General features: G+C 40.6%; 1 protein-coding gene across 2 annotated transcripts in view; it reads left to right on the top strand.

The window, feature by feature from the left end:
* Positions 1 to 18,214, top strand: part of VPS41 (VPS41 subunit of HOPS complex) — a 160,037-nt gene that overhangs the window by 18,924 nt on the left and 122,899 nt on the right. For both annotated transcript variants that reach the window (XM_090050094.1, XM_090050095.1), the window contains exons 3-4: positions 9,784 to 9,891; positions 12,370 to 12,447. In XM_090050094.1, the coding sequence (XP_089906220.1) occupies positions 9,784 to 9,891; positions 12,370 to 12,447 (186 nt within the window). The remainder of the gene's footprint in view (positions 1 to 9,783; positions 9,892 to 12,369; positions 12,448 to 18,214) is intronic.

Genomic DNA, 18,214 nt, shown 5'->3' on the forward strand with positions numbered 1-18,214 from the left:
CACTTTCTGTGCTGACTTGCTAGTGCATATAAGAGAAGTGAGAAGCAGCACACAGATGACCTTGCTTGTGGAGATGGACCAAGTGGAACAGTTGGATGTCAGTTTTATTGCACAGGTGCAGCTTTTCTTGCAGAGCTTGCTGACCCACCATTTCCTGCTGAGAAGGCTGCTGTGCTATGTGCTGCAGCATCCAAGGGATCTGGCTGATGCACCCTGCCCCTCGGCACACCCAGTGCCAGCCCATATGCCCAGTGGCAAGTGCCTGCTATACGTGTGCCTCTGAGGGCTGCAGTGTGTTAAAGATATGGCCTGCAGGCTGGATCTGGCCTCTAGTCCTATCATCTGGCCCATGGTGCTGCATGTCGGTCTCGGGCTGGACCAATATGCTGCATACAATGTGTATTGGTTTTGGCCCCAGCCCTGTGCACTGCTTGCAGGGCCAGTTCAGGGTGCATGCAGTATGTGGGGTGATTATCTACACCTAATCAGGCTCATGGACTGGCTCCATGCTGCTGTTACCTCTGCTCTAGGGAATTGACAGGAGGGGATTAATTTTAATCCAGACACTGATTGCCTCCATGGATTTGGTCACGACATGTAGGCTAACACTTTCAAACTTGAGGGGGCCTCCTTTTCATGGATGGGTGCTCAGAAACACTGATTTGGGGTATCTAAATCTAGATCTGAGTTAGGGACTTACTGTGCCCCAGAAGTAAGGGTTGGAAGCATTGTCTAGTTAACAAGGGGAAAAAAAAGGGTTGTGAGCCATAAAAATGGCCACAACCCTCTTATTGGCTAGGGACAGACATTCAAAAAGCCTGAATTGATTCACTATTTGCAGGTTAGTCTAAGCTGTTCAGTTTACACTGATTAATAACTGGATAGACTTTCTCTGTTAAATCAGGAAATGCAGCCACATGCCTGCAGTGGCTCAAGCCAGAAGCTGGGGGCCGCTAGAGGATGCCACTGCCAAAGGGGAGGGAAGAGAGACACCCGCAAAGACTCTCACCCATTCTTGCTGGAGCAGAGGGGTCATGGTCAGACACCAGCTGGGGCTAGCACAATACATGGGGATGCCAGCCTCCAGCCTAGGGGGTGGGGGACAGTTGCTGCCAGACTGAGCAATGGGGATGGGGAAAAAGTCCTTTCTCTGAAGCAGGCATGTATTGAACACAGGAATTTGCAGAGCATACAACAGGGAACTACCAAAAATCTTTGCCTAAGCTAAGATACAGCTCAGTAAAACACAGCATGCACAACTTAGTTTAACTTAAAATGTCAAGAATTAGTTTTACTAATCCTGAGGGCAGTGTGTCTCCTTACAGCCAGGCATTCAAAAAGGCTTTGTTTAGGTATTCCCACCTTTTCCACATTCTGCTTTATAATGTAAATGTAGCTCTGTACATTCTTTGGTGAAGTTGTCTGCAACTTCCCTTAACTACATCTCCAACAAGTGTGCTGATTTGTCAACACTTCCCACCTCCCAGTCTGGTCCTGCAGGTTTTATGTCTGGGCTCACAGGTGCAGGGCTTGGATCTATGCACAGGGGGCTAATTTGCCTCTCTTTATCCCCCTGCTCTGGGATATGCTGTGGAATTTAATCTCCTCCCTGCGTGGCTGCAGGCAAGCCACAGAGACTGCAGCTAAACTCCCAAGGGTTCTGGGGGAGAGAGGGGACAGAGGAAGGAATTAACTTCATCCCTGCCAGACTGCAGCCAAGCCATGGTGGTCTGGCTGGGGCTGGCAAACCTTAGCTGCAGTCCCCAGGGTTTTCCAGTAGAGGTGGGGAAGGGGAGAGGGGATGGAGAGAGGAATTTGCCTCAAGGGCCATGGGAGGCCAGCATCTGACCACAACTTGCCCCTGCTCTGGCTAGAGAGCAGAGGGGAGGAGCCAGCCCAGCTCACTGTAGCAGAGCTCTGCCCAACCCAGACAGCATACTGGGATGCTGGGGGAGTATGATTTAACTTACACCAGTAAGGGGTCTGAGACGGACATTGCATAAACTGATTTGAGACAAATCAGTTAAGTCTGATGCTACATTCAATGAGGTTTATCTCAAACCAGTTTTGGCCATTTTCAAACTGGTTTATATGTACCCAGTGTCTGTTCTGTTATAGGTTTAAACTAGTTTCTGATCACTTAAACCAGTTTATATGTAATGGATGTCCCTAGCTGAGAAGGGCAGAGATAATATCACTTATGCTGGGAGGCTTATTAGAAGAGGTGCAGGTGTCCCTTCAGCCCCTTGTATCCTTGTGGGGGAGGAAAGGCATATGTTTAAATCCTGTTCTGCAGATGGAGTCCCCATCCCCCACCTCTGGATCAGCAGCTCCCTCAGCCACAGGATCAGGCTAGTGCTCTCCTGTACTTGGCTGTGGGCTTAGTGCTAATCACCTTTCCAGAACCAAGAAGGAATTTTATCTCTTGCAGCCAGAATGGCTGTAGCTTTTTTGTTTTTCCCCAGCCTGTCAGGGATCTAGCTGCAAAAGTTAATTAGATTCAAGTGCTGCACTGGGCACCCTCGAAATTGTAAATACTTGTTTTAGAAGGAGTATGGTCCCTTTATAACTCAAGTTGAAAGACGAGTAGAAGGCTGTGCCTGAGACACAGAGGCATCAAACCCTGAGTACAGCATAGGGCCAACTCTTCTTCAGCCCTTTCTAAAACTTGTCTGAAGACAAGATAGTGGGGTCCCAGCAATGGGGTAGTTTGGAGGGGAGAAGGATGAATGTTAGTCTACAAAGAAGTGGAAGAGAGTAAAGTTTTTCGAGTATGTGTATAGGCAGCCATAGATTTATCTAGATAACTTGAGTTATGTTGGATGTGTTTTGATGACCTTTGTCCTTCCATGTATAGAGAGAAGCAAGTAATTCTCCCTGGATATTGTGCAAAAGTACAGAAGTCTTGTTATCTTTTTTTGCCTTTTGAAGAATTCTTGCTACAAGTGAAGCTACTATGAGCCAGCACACAAAGGATAAGTTTTATGCACTGTGCATAACTGTAAGAAGCTCTAAACCTTTATAGACCTAGAACAAGTAAGAGAATAATTGGAGTCAGTTATTTTTTTGGTTTTGCTTACAGTTTTTCATGGTTCCTAAACAAAAGCGGACAGAACTAGAGCACAAATAAACCAACTTGCTAGCTCAAATTTCTGTTATTGGTCTTAGATTCACTACTGAAAGGTCCAAAGCTGCCCAACCGAATCTACCTAGTTCCCTTAGGTCAGTGGTTCTCAAGCTTTTTAGAGTTGAGGAAGCCCTCCATAATTCCTGTGAATTAACTGGCACCCCATTTGAAAAAAAACAAACTATTATAGTGCTTACCTCCTTGCAAAGGGGCCACAAAGGAGGAGAAGCAGATGATACGGCAGAGCCTGTGTTGCAATGAATGTGCTCAAGAGAAGTGGCTGTACTTATCTCACGTACCTCCTCCCTGTACCTGTGGCACCCGCCAGGGCTCTCGGGACATCCCAGGATGCTGTGAGTTATACCCTAATTGACAATTGCTAGCTTATATGCTTTCTTTATGTAAGTGCAAGGAAAAGTTGGTGTTACAATGTAGTATGTAGCATCCTCCCTGGAAAACGCTTGTGCGTTTCCAAAGAAGGCAATACTGAGCAACTGGAAGTGTTGCCAAGTGAATGACTACAGTATCAGACTTTACTTATGTTCCTGAAGCATAAAATAATTAGATATACTGTGTGAGAGAAACTTTCTTTTTGGGTATATCTTGAAATGTGGCATTTTGGCAAAGCTGCAGGTTCTTTTTGAAATTGAGAAGTATTTAAAGGAAAGTTTTTAAGGAGAGTTGCTGGTGAGAGTTAAGATTTCCCCTTCCTTCTTCATTCCAGGTATGCCCAGGTAAGAGTGAATAGATTAGTGTGCATCAACGCATGAGAATTTTTTGAACACGTGAGTCAACACACTTCAACAAAATTACTTGCTCATCAAGTTCACACAGGCTTAAAAATCTGCTTTGCTGGTTCTGAGCTTAAAAATATAGGGCCATAGGATTAGTTAGAATCCATTAGAAATGAAGACAAACAATGTTTTAATATTACGTTTATTTCCACTAAGGCTTTGTTTACAGCACACTACATAGGCTTTGAAACTTATAAAGACAAGCCATGCAGGAAGGATGGCACTTCATTGTCAATGTCCATAACATAATTAGGGTATCTGCAACCAGTAGAGCATGTAGTTCCCATGACAGACTATCCTGTGGGTAAAGCTTATGCAGGAGGAATGAATATACACTAATGGGAAAACTTGAACTGCCTACAGGTTCGTTCTTGATACTGTTTCTGTAAGGACCTCTTCTTAGTTTTTCCCTTTGCAAGGGGTTCCAACTATGTAGTCCTGTAGACAAAGCTAGGATTGACCCTTGAAGAACATCTCTTGAGAGTTAGGCTATGTAGGTTAGGTCTGTAGTATTAACAGAGATGAGTGAGCTGTTAGCTAAATTGGCACTTTAAAGACATTGTGCCACATCTTTAGCCCTCTTCTGTTTGTTTTGTTTTTGAGTAGAGTTGGTCACCAGCTACCCACGCACAGTTTTTTGAGGAATGGAAAGAAAAGCATCTTTCCATTTGCCCTAAAGAATTGGGTATTGACAGCAGCTATAGCTTTGATACGATTGGTTAGTTGCATCAGTTTTCTATGTGGGAAACGTTCACAAGTAACTAGGAAAATATCTCGAGTGGTTTTCGCTTTCGGCACAAGAAATGGAGAATGGAACAGCAGATAAACAAATGAAAAATGAGGTTTAAATTGGTCTTCCTGTAGTCTACACATTGGTAATTAGTTATGCTGCAGAACAAATTGGTTGTTCTGTTTCTTTCCTTATTTCCCCTCTCTTCTTCAACCCAGATTTGAATCGGATTTGCAAAGCTCCTAAACTCGGTGTGTAAAACTTTATATTTTTTTTAACATTTGAACTTTGGACCTCCTTTTAAGTTTTCATTTGAATAACATTTAGTGAAAGATAGGGTGAGAATTTCAGAACTCTGCATTTTTTAAAACTAAAATGTTAGTTTTCTATGCAACAGAAATGTTCAATGTAAAGCTGCAGTTCAAGTAACAGTAGTACAAAATTTATTTTCAAATGTTTGTGAATCCTCTAGGAAGGTTTAAAGGACTTGTCTTTAATTAAAAGTGCCATACACTTAGTAAAAATCCATGTTAGTTGAGAAATTGATTTTTTTTTTTTTTTTTTTTTTTTTTTTTTTTTTAAAGGAAAGCTGTGAGTTTTTTCTTGTATGGGGTAAATGTCACTCTGTTCATATCTTAGCTTTGCTGCAAGTCAGGACTTGTACTATTCCACCAGGTTGTCATAGAAACGTAGCTAACTGTCATCTCAACTCAGGCTGCTGATGGTTTTATTTGTAGGTTTGCAGGATTATTAAAATTTAACAAATTATTGATTTCCTTTTTATTAACGTTGGCTTGTGTTTACCTTAGAAGTTCAGGCTCCATAAGAGCTTTTCCTAGTAGAAAAATAGCTTAAAAATGCTAAACTTCAGTATATTAAATGGACTTGATGTTTTCTCTCATTTCGAATGCAATATATAGTCTTTAGCAATAGAATAATCTCGTGGTTTAAAAAATAATTTTTCATTTCCTCTGTTTACAGCAAGGGGCAAAAATTTCCCTCGAATTCGCCTTTACCCTAGGCTGTTACTTAACATATAAAAGATACCTGTCATAAAAGCATGAAATGGGTACATCATTGTGCTTAATAGTTGAAGTTTTTTTGTTTTTATTTACCTTTTCTTGAGGCCTGGCAGAATGCTTCAGTGCGCTGAGTTTTGAAAGTATATATTTTTGTATATGCATGTGCAAGAGAGATTTAGTTTTCACTCATAAATAAGACAGGCAAAACTTATTTACAGTAACTTTATCTAATGGCCCGTGGATGAATGCTTTTATGCAAAATACTCAAGAGACTAGAATTAACTTTTCACATTGGTTGCACATTTGATGTCCAGACTTCAGCAACATGTGGAATTTTATTATAAACACTAGATGCCCAGAATTCAATTTTTGCTTTGCACATTTATTCCAGGATGCAGAGATCACCCATGCATTTCAAATATAAAATTTATAACAATGATTGCAGGGATGTATTAATTGCAGTAAAATGTAACCCACCCCCATGCTTTTGCTTTTTCTTTGTTACAGTTTTCTTCTGTTAAGCATGTAGAAGCAGGTAGTTCGACTTTGTCATTCTGACTGGTTACAACTTTGTTCAGTGTTGGATTTACTGAATAAAATGTTTTTTGGTGGACATTTTGACACTTTGCCGTAGACTGCGACGTCATGGCTTGTTGATGTCCCTATATTAATCCCTTTCATATTCTGCCACAAAACTCTCAAACAATATTTTTAAAAAAATCCTTTCATTCTAGGATGTGCATGATAAGTTGATGGTAATAAAATACTGAATATCTACCATAATTTCATATATTTGTGTGTGTTTTGTATAAAAGTATAGCATAAAATGGGTGATAACACATTGCAAATAATTGTGTTGGTTTTTAATTCAGAAGACAAGCCTTGTTTTTGTGTTGTTTTTATTTCATGATAAGCTTGAATGTGGGTTTTTTTTAAAGCTATTTCTATTGGGAGTTTATGTAACCTTTAAAATTAGGTAAGGTAAATCGTATCTGTCTGACTTATGCTTTACGTATATTAATTAAATCTTGCACACTTTTTTTTTTTGTTGGAATAATTTTGCCCATCAGTGGTATAGAACATAGGAGCTGTTTTAACTGGGCACAGCAATGATATGTATCAGGGCAAGAAATAAAAAAGAATAGTGTGCTTTATACGTACATGATATCTTCATGATACTTTTTTTTTATGGTATTTTTTTATTGTAATTGGAAGTGGGGATATTATCATTTACAGAAATACCATTTTATAGAGGGGATCCATTGGTACACATAGGATCAAATGAAACTGTTAAATATGAAATGTATCTGTTGGAAATGTCTATTTTACTGAGAGGCTATTTTGTAGCAGATGAACACCATGTAACCTGAGCAGTATACTGCACCTCAAGCATTCTTTTATGAGAGATCTGCAACTGGATTCTCTCTCTAGCTTGCTTCCTTTGTTTCTTAGCTCATTCTCCTTTCTGTTCAATTATGCCTTTTGCCTTTCCTTGGATCTCAGTGCTGACTGGATGACTTGTCCTGCTTAAGGCTAGGGACAGAAGTTGCATATAAACCAGTTTAAGTGATCGGAAGCTGGTTTTAAACCTGTAACAGAACAGAACAGAAGTTCAGTGCACGTAAACCAATTTAAAAATGGTGGAAACTGGTTTAAGATGAGCCTTGTTGAATGTAGCATCAGACTTAACTGACTGAGGTCAAACTGAGTTATGGAACTTCTGTCCCAGACCCCTTCCTGGTTCAAGTTAAATCACAGTCCCCCAGCATCACTGCATGCTCTGCAGCCCTGGGCTGGGCTGTGCTGTAGCCAGAGCAGGGATGGGGAACATGGCCAGGTACCAGGTAGCGTGGCCCCCTGAGGTGAAGCAGGTAGGGAGGGGGCTTATTGCTCCAGCCAGGGTCTGCCAGCCTCAGCTGCTGTCTCTGGTGCTTGCCCCCATGCAAGCTGAGTGTCCCTAATAGGGGCTGCTGTACCCCAGCCAGGCAGACCCCTCCTCGGGTTCCCCAAGGGGAAACTCCCTCCCTGCCCCCTTTGCCTTAGGGGGCCATGCTGGCTGGCATCTAGCCGGGAAGTGCAAGCTTCTTCCCAGTGTGGGGGATTGAGAGGGGGCTGCCCTGCAGGTGGGAGCAGGGTGAGCAGAGCTGTGGCCACAGGGTTGGGAGAGGTGGCTATGGGGGCTAAGGTGAATTTTGGGATAGCCATAACCCCACCCGAAACCTCCTCTAGCACTGTCAGTGCTTAGCCCCCTGTAGCCACCCCTCCCAGCTCAGCCCTGCAGCCCCAGCTCTAGTCCCAGCCTCTGTCGTGGGCAAGGTGGGTGGAGGGGCTGGCCAGGCTTCTGGGGCAGGGCCCTTCCAAGCCAGCTGTAGCTCAAGCTGGGGCTACAGGAGCTGTGCCCTCAGATAGCCCAGCCCAACCAGGGCGCAGAAAGCCAGGAGCAATCACAGCAGGCTCTCCTTCCTTGCTGCAGGGCTGGGGGTTGCTCCGTACAGTGCAGCCTCAGGGCTGGAGGGGTGCAATGCTAGGCCCCCACTTGGGCACCGGGAATAATACTGGCTGTTGTGGGGCAAGGAGAGAGAACTCTGTGCTCCTGGCTCCCTATACCCAGGCTGGGTTGGGCTGTCATGCAGCTGCTGTGGCGGGCAGGGCTCTCTATGTCCTCTTCCTCCACCATGGGAACAAGGGGAGGGGACTTTGCGGCACTGCCTTGGGGCTTATGGCTGGAGGGATGCAGCGCTGGGCCCTGCTGCAGGGCGAGGGGGGAAAACTGGCAGCAGGAAGCCCTTGGTGGCTTTTTTTCCCCAGCAGTACAGAGCCCTCTGGCAAGCAATACCCTCTGTTCTTTAGATTCTAGTGCTTCTACTGGAGGGTCTGGTCGAGTCTTGGGCAGGGGCTGGACAAGACATTGGAGGACCTCCTGGAGGTCCCTGCCAGACCTACTTCTCTGTAGTTCTCCCTCCCTCCCGCCCCCATTCACCTCCGGCCTAGGGCTGGGGTTTGCTCTCACTGCTTAAGCCTTTGAGTCTGGTCACAGTTCTTCCCCCCACCCCCACAAAAGCCTGGCAGGGGCTGCTTCCCCTGCCCTCCCTCTCCACCTCCAGGCACATCCCAGCTGCAGTTCTTGCAGGCCAGGGTTGGGGTTTAAACGTCTCCACAATCATACTTGGGCCTGCTGGAGCCTGTTTCCACCCCCCCCATCAGCTTCCCTTGGCCACTGTAGAGAAGAAGGGAGGGCTACTGTAATGCCCCCGGCTTCTGGCCTGAGCCACTGCAGGCATGTGCCTGAGTTTCTGGAATTGGAAGTGAACATCTGTTCACTTGCTTGCCAGTTCAGTCTACGCAAGTTGGACTAACCTGCGAAGATTGAGCCGGTTCAGGCTTGGGCTTTTTTGAATGTCTGTACTTAGCTTTAAGGGTAATGACGGGGTAGATTTGAGGTTCTGGAAGGGATCTAGGTCTCAGTTCATTCATATAAACTGTATGGTGTCCAGATCTCCCTCTACAGCTTGCAGCAGCATGTTTTTATTGGATTGTGTGTGGTTTTTCTCTTTTGGTTTTAACATAAAGCCATTGAGGCATTCTATACAGTTAACATATTCCTAGCCGATATTTTTATTTTTATTTACAGCATTTTGTGTCTGTCCTTCCTACAGAGGTGCAGCATCTTGTAAAGGTCCTCAAGTTTCTTATAGCATGCATGCTTTGGCTCAGAGCTATAATTGGCTATAACTGCATATCTTTATTTTATCATCGCCACCTTTTACCATATTTATATTTATATTTTTTTTCTTAATTGGGAATGACTAGCTTTCATTTTACTAAGTACTCATGTACATTTCCCCCTGCTTGTCAACTAAGTGCCTCTGTACAGTATAATTGTATTGATTTATGTATTTACAGTATTTATTTGCATCCAGTACTCTGGTATGAATAACTGGAATGAAACATGGAAGTTTGGCTTTCAGTTGTAGTGGCTGTTGGGAGATCAAAAGGAACCATCTGTGGCTGTTGCTCTGTGATGGTCTATGGGAATTTTTAACCATTTTTTAAAATATAAATTTGAAGGTGTTAAAATAATCTTTCTCTCTTAATCTCTTAATGATGTAGGAAGATGAAAGTGAAGAAGAACCCAAGCTGAAATATGAAAGGCTTACTAATGGCGTGTCTGAAATTCTTCAGAAGGATGTTGCCAGTTGCATGACCGTGCATGAAAAGGTATTCTCTCACCTTGCAGGGCTGGGAAATGCAATCATTGTTTTGCTGATTTTAAAATAACTTTTTGTGCATATGTTCTTCCCTCTACAACAATATGATCTCAACTGCATTTTATTCAGTAAGGACCTTGGCATCTATTGTGCTTATTTGTTCTGAATAGTTCAACTGTACAAACTCGATCATGCTGGAGGTTGGTTTAGGGAGTATTTTGGTTTAGGGAGTAATTAAAATAAGCTTTTACAAATGAATTGTACTTGGTATGTATTCAGTTTGGGATCCTTCTCCTTCCCCTCCATCTAGTTTTTTTACTAAGAAAACATTGAAGTTTGATATGTGGGATTGGGGAGAAGAGAATTTAGTCATGAGAATAAAAGAACAGTTTTGTGAGATTAAGGGGAAAAAAAGGGACAGACAAAATGTCTTTAATATGTGAAAGATAAAGTACAGGATACTTGGAAGTCACACTTGCATGACTTTACAAAACACCTATTTTTAATGTTAAAAAGACCTCATACTTACAGTATTCTTGTGTGCATTTTTTAGCACTTTTTGAAAGCTAGTAATGACTCCTTAACAGCTACTATTGTGGTACCTGTCTGTTAAATGGTACATTCGGGGTTCAGAATATGCAGTTTATTTCTCTTACTCAAAGTATTATGGAGTTGCTCTGTTTATGATGGTTTAAGATTTTATTTTTAATTTTAACATTTTTTGACAGTACCAATGAAGACCACAAGTCTCTCACAAACCTTTAGATTTTCTTAAAATTAAATTGACATTTGGAAAATTAGCCAAAACTGCTACTGATCAATGACCTTTTTACATCCTGGCTAACAGATAAATAAAGTTTATGTATATATGGAAGTGCACAGGTAAACCTTAAGTATAGCATCACAAAAAGTGACGCCACAGTAGAGCTGTTTTAACTATCCAAACACTTCTAGTCATCTAGCAAACTAGATACACTATTTATGAGAAAGATCAATATTGTTCGCAGCTAGGGTATTGGGGTCTTTTAGGAATAGGTGTCTTACAATAGAAAGCTTAAAAATAAACATGGATGGTAGGTTTTGTTTTTGAATCATACCCTAGAAAAAGAGTCAACCTGAAAAAAAACTACTGTTCTGTTGCACATGTATCTCTGATTTTAATGCAATTTGGCTTTGTTGGAAGTACCAAAGTCTGGTTTCTTCTATTCAGACTAATTTCTCCCCAGAATTATTATTTTTTTTCTTTCAATGCTAAAGCATCATATTTTCACCAGGCTCGCTGTCTGCACTGGATGACTAATCGTCATGGCACCTGGTGCATTCAAGCAGGCCTGTGCAGTGGAATAGTCATACCTAGTTATGTCTGCACACCTGATGTTTTATTAACCAGTATTGATTTTTTTACCCGGGGGACTTTTTTCTTCCTGAAAAAAGGCAACCTTGCAGGAGTGAAAGGCATTGCAGGGGATGAATTTCTAATGAACCCCTTCTTTCCCTTTTTTGACTCCTCTTTAATGTAGCTTCATATTTTAAGTGCCTGAACTGAAATTTCATTTTAAGCAATTCCATTTTGATAAATCCTTTTAAACCTTGACTTTCTATAAGGTTATTTTTTAAAGATTGTGCTGCTTGACTGACACGCTTAGTAGTGCCTGTAAATTTGAGCATTTCATTATAGGTTGCAATGAAGCATGCTCACATGCAGTGAAATACAGAGAATTTAGGAGCCCATACTATTTGAGTAATGCCAAAAGAAAGAGAAAAAATCTCTCTGTCATCTGTCAAATAGTACTGAAGTTTCTCCTGTTTTGTTTAGGGCTAGTTCACACCGTTCAATTAACAGTGGATCTCAAAGTTACTAGAAAAACATATTAAGATTAAAAAAAAAAAACAATTTAGGCTATGGTCTGACACACAATTTCATTTTTTTTGTAGATGTACCCAGTGTTAATTGTAGAAGTGTTATGTAAGGAAAGTAAACTCAGCTGGATGATGGGTACATTTAAACAAAGCTCAGACTACCTTTTCACATTACATACGTGTACACATGGCCTAACCGAATAGTGGTATTTTTGTGTGTAAAATATTTCTTTGAATGGCAAAAATACAAACCAGAAATATAACTAATTCCTTAATCACTTCCATGGCTTTGTTTTCAAGTGTATGTTAGTCCCTGCTTTCACACTGCATTTTTAATTTGCTGCCACAGTCCATCAGGCAGTGTGTACAGACTGCAGACACACCATTAGTTGTCAGTAGATGAGGGTCCTCATGACTCATTCTGACAGCTAACTTGCACTATCACAATAATATGGGCTTCAAGCCCTGTTTTATTCTTCAGGAGCAGCTACAATAAGCTTTGTCCATGGAATATTTTCTTTTAGGGCAGCTTTAATCATTAATCTGCTAAACATCTTAAAGATCTTTAGCTGCTTGTACTCGTAATGTTGTGTTTATTTAATCTGCCTCTCTCTCTCTCTCTCTCCAGTTTTTAGCCTTGGGAACACATTATGGCAAGGTTTATTTACTTGATGTCCAGGGAAACATCACCCAAAAGTTTGACGTTGTAAGTACAACATAATTTAGAACAAGTCTACTGGGACATAAAATATTGTGCTGTGCTTGCAAGTAAATAAAGATATGGCTCTCAGTACACCTGAAACTTTATAAATGCATTTTAGAAATTCCTAATCTAAGAGTACATGGACACAGCCTGGAATAAGACAGTACAGCCAAGTGTCTCATGTGAATATACCTCAGGTTACAAACTCTATATACTGATCATAACTACAGAAAAAATACATATTTATTGCAAATAATTATTGTTAATTACCCACTTGAAAGGTTCATGATTCCCATAAGGTATGAGCCTGCTCATTAGCAGACGATTGTTGATTGTTAGTATGTGCACTATCATCTTATCGAGATGCCAAAAGTAATTGAAAATTGATTGATTGTCTTGCTAGTTCAGTTTATCTACTGCAAATATATAAAGCTAATATTTTATGTGAATGTTTTGAAGCTTGAACTCTTAAGGGATTGTATTGATTGAGGAGAAGAGGCAGACTTTTTTTTTTTTATTGTGGTTCCTAGATTCAGAGGACGAGTGAAGTAATGAACTTAAACCTTTTTTTTTTTTTAGTCTTAAATGCATTTTTTTAAAGTATGGAGATTTAGTGAATTTCTGTTTGGTACTGGAGGTGGAGGGAAGGAGGAAATTAGCCAAGTTTGTTTGTTTGTTTGTTTTTCCCCCTAGCAGATTTCAGTGGGCAGAGATCATGTTTTTTCACAGCAACATCAGCACTTGTCAAAGTATCCATCACACCATGTTGACATGTTTGCAAAATAGAACATGTGTTCTGAAGCTGACACAGCTAGCTGCATGTGAAAGGTCAAAGGTTATATTTTTATTTTTGAAAAATCTAATTATATAATTGTTGCCAAAAAAAAAAAAAAAAAAGCCCACCTCCTAGAAACAACCTTTGAAGGAAATTTTATATACTGTAGTGGTCAGATTGACAGTGACCTTACTGGGTATTAGTAAAAGTCAAGTTAATGGTGTTCTATTTCTTTTAACTTTTGTATGCTCAATCAGCCCAACAGGGTACAAGCTGAGTGCATTTCAAGAGAAGAAAGGCTTTGACTGGTGGCTGCTTTCCATATTCTGATTACTTTGCATATGTGCCATTTGTTTAAGACACCATAGTCTTTTCATGCCACTCTGATTTATTTCAGAATATTAGATCAAAATTGAATGTGTGTAGCATAAAATAGTTTAATCTCTAATTTATGCTTGAGGGATCAGTCCCAAGCTCATTAAAGTCAACTACTCCCTCTTTGCTCCCTCCAGTGGAATTGGACTTTAAATGCATCTGCCTTGGAGTTTATGCATATACCCAACAGATGGACTCTCAGGGTGTTAGGTAATTGGAAAGCTTTTTTTGACAATGAGGCAACAACACTCCTTTTTTTTGTTGGGTGGCTGGATACATGTATTTTATAACACCGAGTGCTACCAATAGCTACTGTTCTGTGCTTAAAATAAAGTTAAGGTGGGTTTATATAAGCGTTTTCAAAAGCCTGTTTTCACTTGCTGATAAGCCCTCTAAACTTTTGCCCTGCTGAACTAGTTTTCCAGGTTTGTGTCTATCTCTTGGTAAAGAAAACCCTAAACATTTTTTTTTTGAGTTAGAAGTAAAAAAAAAAAAAGTGAAATTTGCTCCAAAATAAATGTAAGGTTGGAAGAAGAAGAGGAGGAAGACCATTTTTTTCCTGCCCACTGTTCTCCAAGCTGTAGGTTTAAAAATAGAGCTTTGGTAGCCATCAACAAGTCTAAAGCAAAGACCTTGCTTGCCTGTGAAATGCAGCAGCGAAGTGCCCCTTCCGGACTTAAATGTAGAAGTTTGAATGCTGTTCCGTGAGATGGGGAGAGTCGCCTATTCTTTCGCCACTGGAGGTTAGCTGTCCTCCCCAACATGGTTTTTACCATGTCATAATCAGTTGCCTGGCCTGAACAGTTTCTGAAGTTATTAGATTATGGAATGGAGATCTTGCTTCGTAATGCAGGAGAAGTGGGTTACGTATAGTATGTATAGCTTTGCTTTCTCTTTGGTTTTTTTCCCTTGGAAGTTTCAGCACAATGTTGTGAGTTTGTGAAGATTAAAAAACAAAACAAAGCTCCTCCCTCACAACAAGAGGGAGAGTTGCCACATGACCTTGGTTTAAACCTTTCGGAGGCCAGACACTGTCAAGAGCATGCAGTAAACAAGCGGTTAGAAAAAAGGAAACGTATATTTAAAGAAGTCTTAGATGTTACTTGTGATGTTAGTAGGTAAATGTAATAGTGGGTAAGGATGCTTGGTGTAGACTTATTATTATTTATTTTCAGGGCCAGCAAAATTCTGTCCCTTTTTATAAGTTATAGGGTAGCCAAGAACAGGAACATCCATTCCTCATTTGATACCTGGGCTAAGGGAAGCTGCCATATAAACTCTGGAAACTGACACACTAACTGATGTAATTGTTGTACAACACAAATGAGAAGCTTCCTTGTTGCTTCGCATGTTTTCCTTTTATTTTCTGTTTCTCCACTCTGCTTGTTCTTCTTTCTCTCCCTTCTAACCTTGGGTACATCCCTACAAATATGTGGTTGTGTTGCAATAGTTTGCTTATACCTGTCCACCTGGTATTGATTTGAAATTGTTCTTGAGCTAAAATGCAAATGAGCAACATTCCCTAACATTAGGTTCTCTCATAATTGCCAGTGTTAGTTTCAGTTCTGCAAAGACTTACTCAAAGTGATTAACTATATTCTGTGACTGGTCTCAGTGGAAGTCAGTGGGACTTGGTGTGTAAATTGTCACTGTTTTCAGGGTTGGGGTGTGTGTCCGTTGGGTGGAGTGGGGTTTATGCATCATCTTTCGGAAGCATTTGATACAGACTGCTGGACCAGATAGGTCACTGGTCTGTTCAAGTAGCAATTCCTGTGTTTTCAGGAAGAGTACAGAGACTTTTCTAAACCATAGGAAGAAGTTTGCAGGTTTTCAGTTTGGAGACAATTGCGTGGGATTTGGTGAGGTCCTGCATTTTGGTGACATTGCAACTGCTGTGCCAGTATCCTGGTCTGATCTCTCCTTGTCACTTATGTTCCCTTTACTGTCACCAGCATGGCTGTCTTTGTCACTGTCAGCCACCTAAGATTAACTGATACTCATCTTCAAATCACGTGCCGTTGACAAACTGGTGTTCTTTTGTATTAGGGTTCAGTGCATTGAGTGAGATGAAATGTGTCAAATGTGTTAAATTATGACTAAAAGGCAGCAAAAAAAAAGCCTACTAACTCTACTGACAAAGGATGATGCAGAAGCGATTTACAGCATGTTAATTCTAAATGCCTATACATCTCTTTCCTCTTAGACTGGCTACAATTTATTAATGTAATTATTGCCTCAACTGACATCTTGTGGATAAAGGACTCGTAGATTTGAGGAAAGCTGTACAAACACGTTTAGTTAAGTAACAAATCAAAAACCTTTTCAGAAGGTAAGAAAGCCTGCCCTTATTTCCAGGTGTTTTAATAAGCATGATGTTTTAAACAAATATAGGACCCGTGCTGGCCGGTGCCTGTGAAATCCTGCTCTTGGCTTAGAAAGGGGGAAATAGTCTGTTTTAGGAGTAGGGTTTTTTAATATTTAATTGTTCAGCAGTCATGTATAAGTGCAGAAAACAAATTTAGGTAGCTAATGTTTTAAAGTACTCTTTTTTTTTCTGGTAGGGAGAAACTGAATAATTTTTTAGCATGTCACACTTCTGAGGGCATTCAAGACCTGTAAGAATTTTTAAAGAAGCATGAAATATTTAGGAACCACCTCCTTACTTGCAGAATTTTTAAAACATGTTTTGCAAACTTCTCGGGTCCAAACTTTTTTTTTTAATATTTGATGTCTCAGAGTTAAAATAATTTTGTGAATGTGGCTGGCAGAGAAAACAGTCACCAGGTTCTCCCTTGCTAACATGGATGTTCAAAGGTGACTTGTTTTAGCTGTGGAATGATTGTACTTAGACCTTTTAAAGGTCTGGGATATTTCTTAGTTTGGGGCCAGTCGTCTTGCCTACCTCAAGGAAGGTATAGGCAGGCAACCTGGTGTATCCACAGGTTGAAATCAATGCTGCCAAGGCTCATTCAAGGCTTGAAATACCTTTGAAAGGACTTTCTTCAAATAGAAATCACAAGTTATATAGTGGAGTAGCTCTTGTTTATCAGATGGTTAGTATTATTAGGGAGGAGCTGGAACCTGCCTAATTGTTGCAAATGAAATCATAAAGCATTCTCTGAGCAAGATAATTCTTAGCAGTTGAGTAGTAAAGATGCTACTTTGAATGAAACTTTTTTGTATCATCTTAGTTTTAACTCTCACACTGTGTCACTTGTTTTGACAGGCTACTTAAAATTCTCTGTTTATTACTTTAACTACATCATTTTAGTTGTCACTGTCTGACTGCAGAAAAAGATTTATCAGTGAAAGGAAACAGAACAGAATTTAGAGTAAAGATCTGGGCAAAGCAGTAGTATGATTTGGGGCGCTAGGATGGTGTTGACAAATATAGAATTGATGTGCAATCTGAGCCAATTTCTGACTCTTGTAGAAGGCCAGCCAGTTCTCTGGCTGCTTTGTCATACATAAGGCTGAAGATGCATGTATCCACTTCATGCTTCCTTCCAGAAAAGAAGTTTTGCTTTATATGGCTCAGGGAAATGAACAAAAATATTATAGTTTAAACCAGATTTAAGTCTTCACACAAGTCAGCTGCCCACAAAATACTCAGCTTTATTTTCTTTCTAATTAGTTCTCTAACTGATACCAGTAGCGAAATTTGAGTTGAATTATATGGTTTATAACTGGCTCCTCCATTCTCTTCAATGTAGGACTGAACCTTTTATTCTTTTGAACTTTGGTCTTCAGAATTAGCTGTGTGGCAACTAATAAGATCTGTGTAATTCATTTCTGTGTTTTTTTTTTAAAAAAAACAAAACATCCGAAACCCTTTTAAATCCATTTGGGTCCAATCTTTTTATTCAGTGCTAAAGGGGATGCATATTAAATATTTGTTCTTAAAATGAGGTTATTTGGTGTCCTGGATGGTTCAAAGTGCTCTGTGGATCTGTCTTAATTTTTATTTTCTTATGTCAATGACCCTTCCTGATAGAAGGGTCCGGCAATGAGGTTAACTAAGGCAGAGTTCACAACCTAATTGCCCTTTTGATATTGCTGGATACTTAATAAAGTTAAAAGCAAAGAGCTATTATGGATACTCCGAATATCCTCATGTCTTTTTTTGTCACAGTTGCCTTTGGAGTAAACTTTTATCAGATATATTGTAATATTGTGAGCAGCAAAACCAGGGTGGCTAACTGTCAGTAAATTTAGTGACTGTCAGTTTTGGGGGGAAAAAAATCCCAACAGGCTGAAAATGGCTGTCAGAAAAGTGCATCACAGTGTTTAGCCATCAGTAAAAATACTACACTACAGCTTGATTGAAGCTCTGACAGGCAGACCACAGTTGTGCCATCTGGGCTAGGGACAGACATTAAAAAAGCCTGAGCCTCAATTTAGTTAATCTTTGCAGGTTAATCTAACCTGGCTAGACTAAATCAGTTTTGTAACCAGACGGACATCACAGAGATGATACTAGAGCAGCCCTCCCTTCCATTGCACAGAGCTGAGCTGAGGGGGGCATGGCCAGGCCCTGGCAGGACCTCTGATTAGGGAGGGGTCCTCCCCTTGATAACAGGACATTTATCAGCTCTGTTATCAGCATTTAACATCTTATCA

Source organism: Crocodylus siamensis, chromosome 5 (genome assembly GCF_052110815.1).
Source record: "Crocodylus siamensis isolate JL-2025a chromosome 5, ASM5211081v1, whole genome shotgun sequence".
NCBI lineage: Eukaryota > Metazoa > Chordata > Crocodylia > Crocodylidae > Crocodylus > Crocodylus siamensis.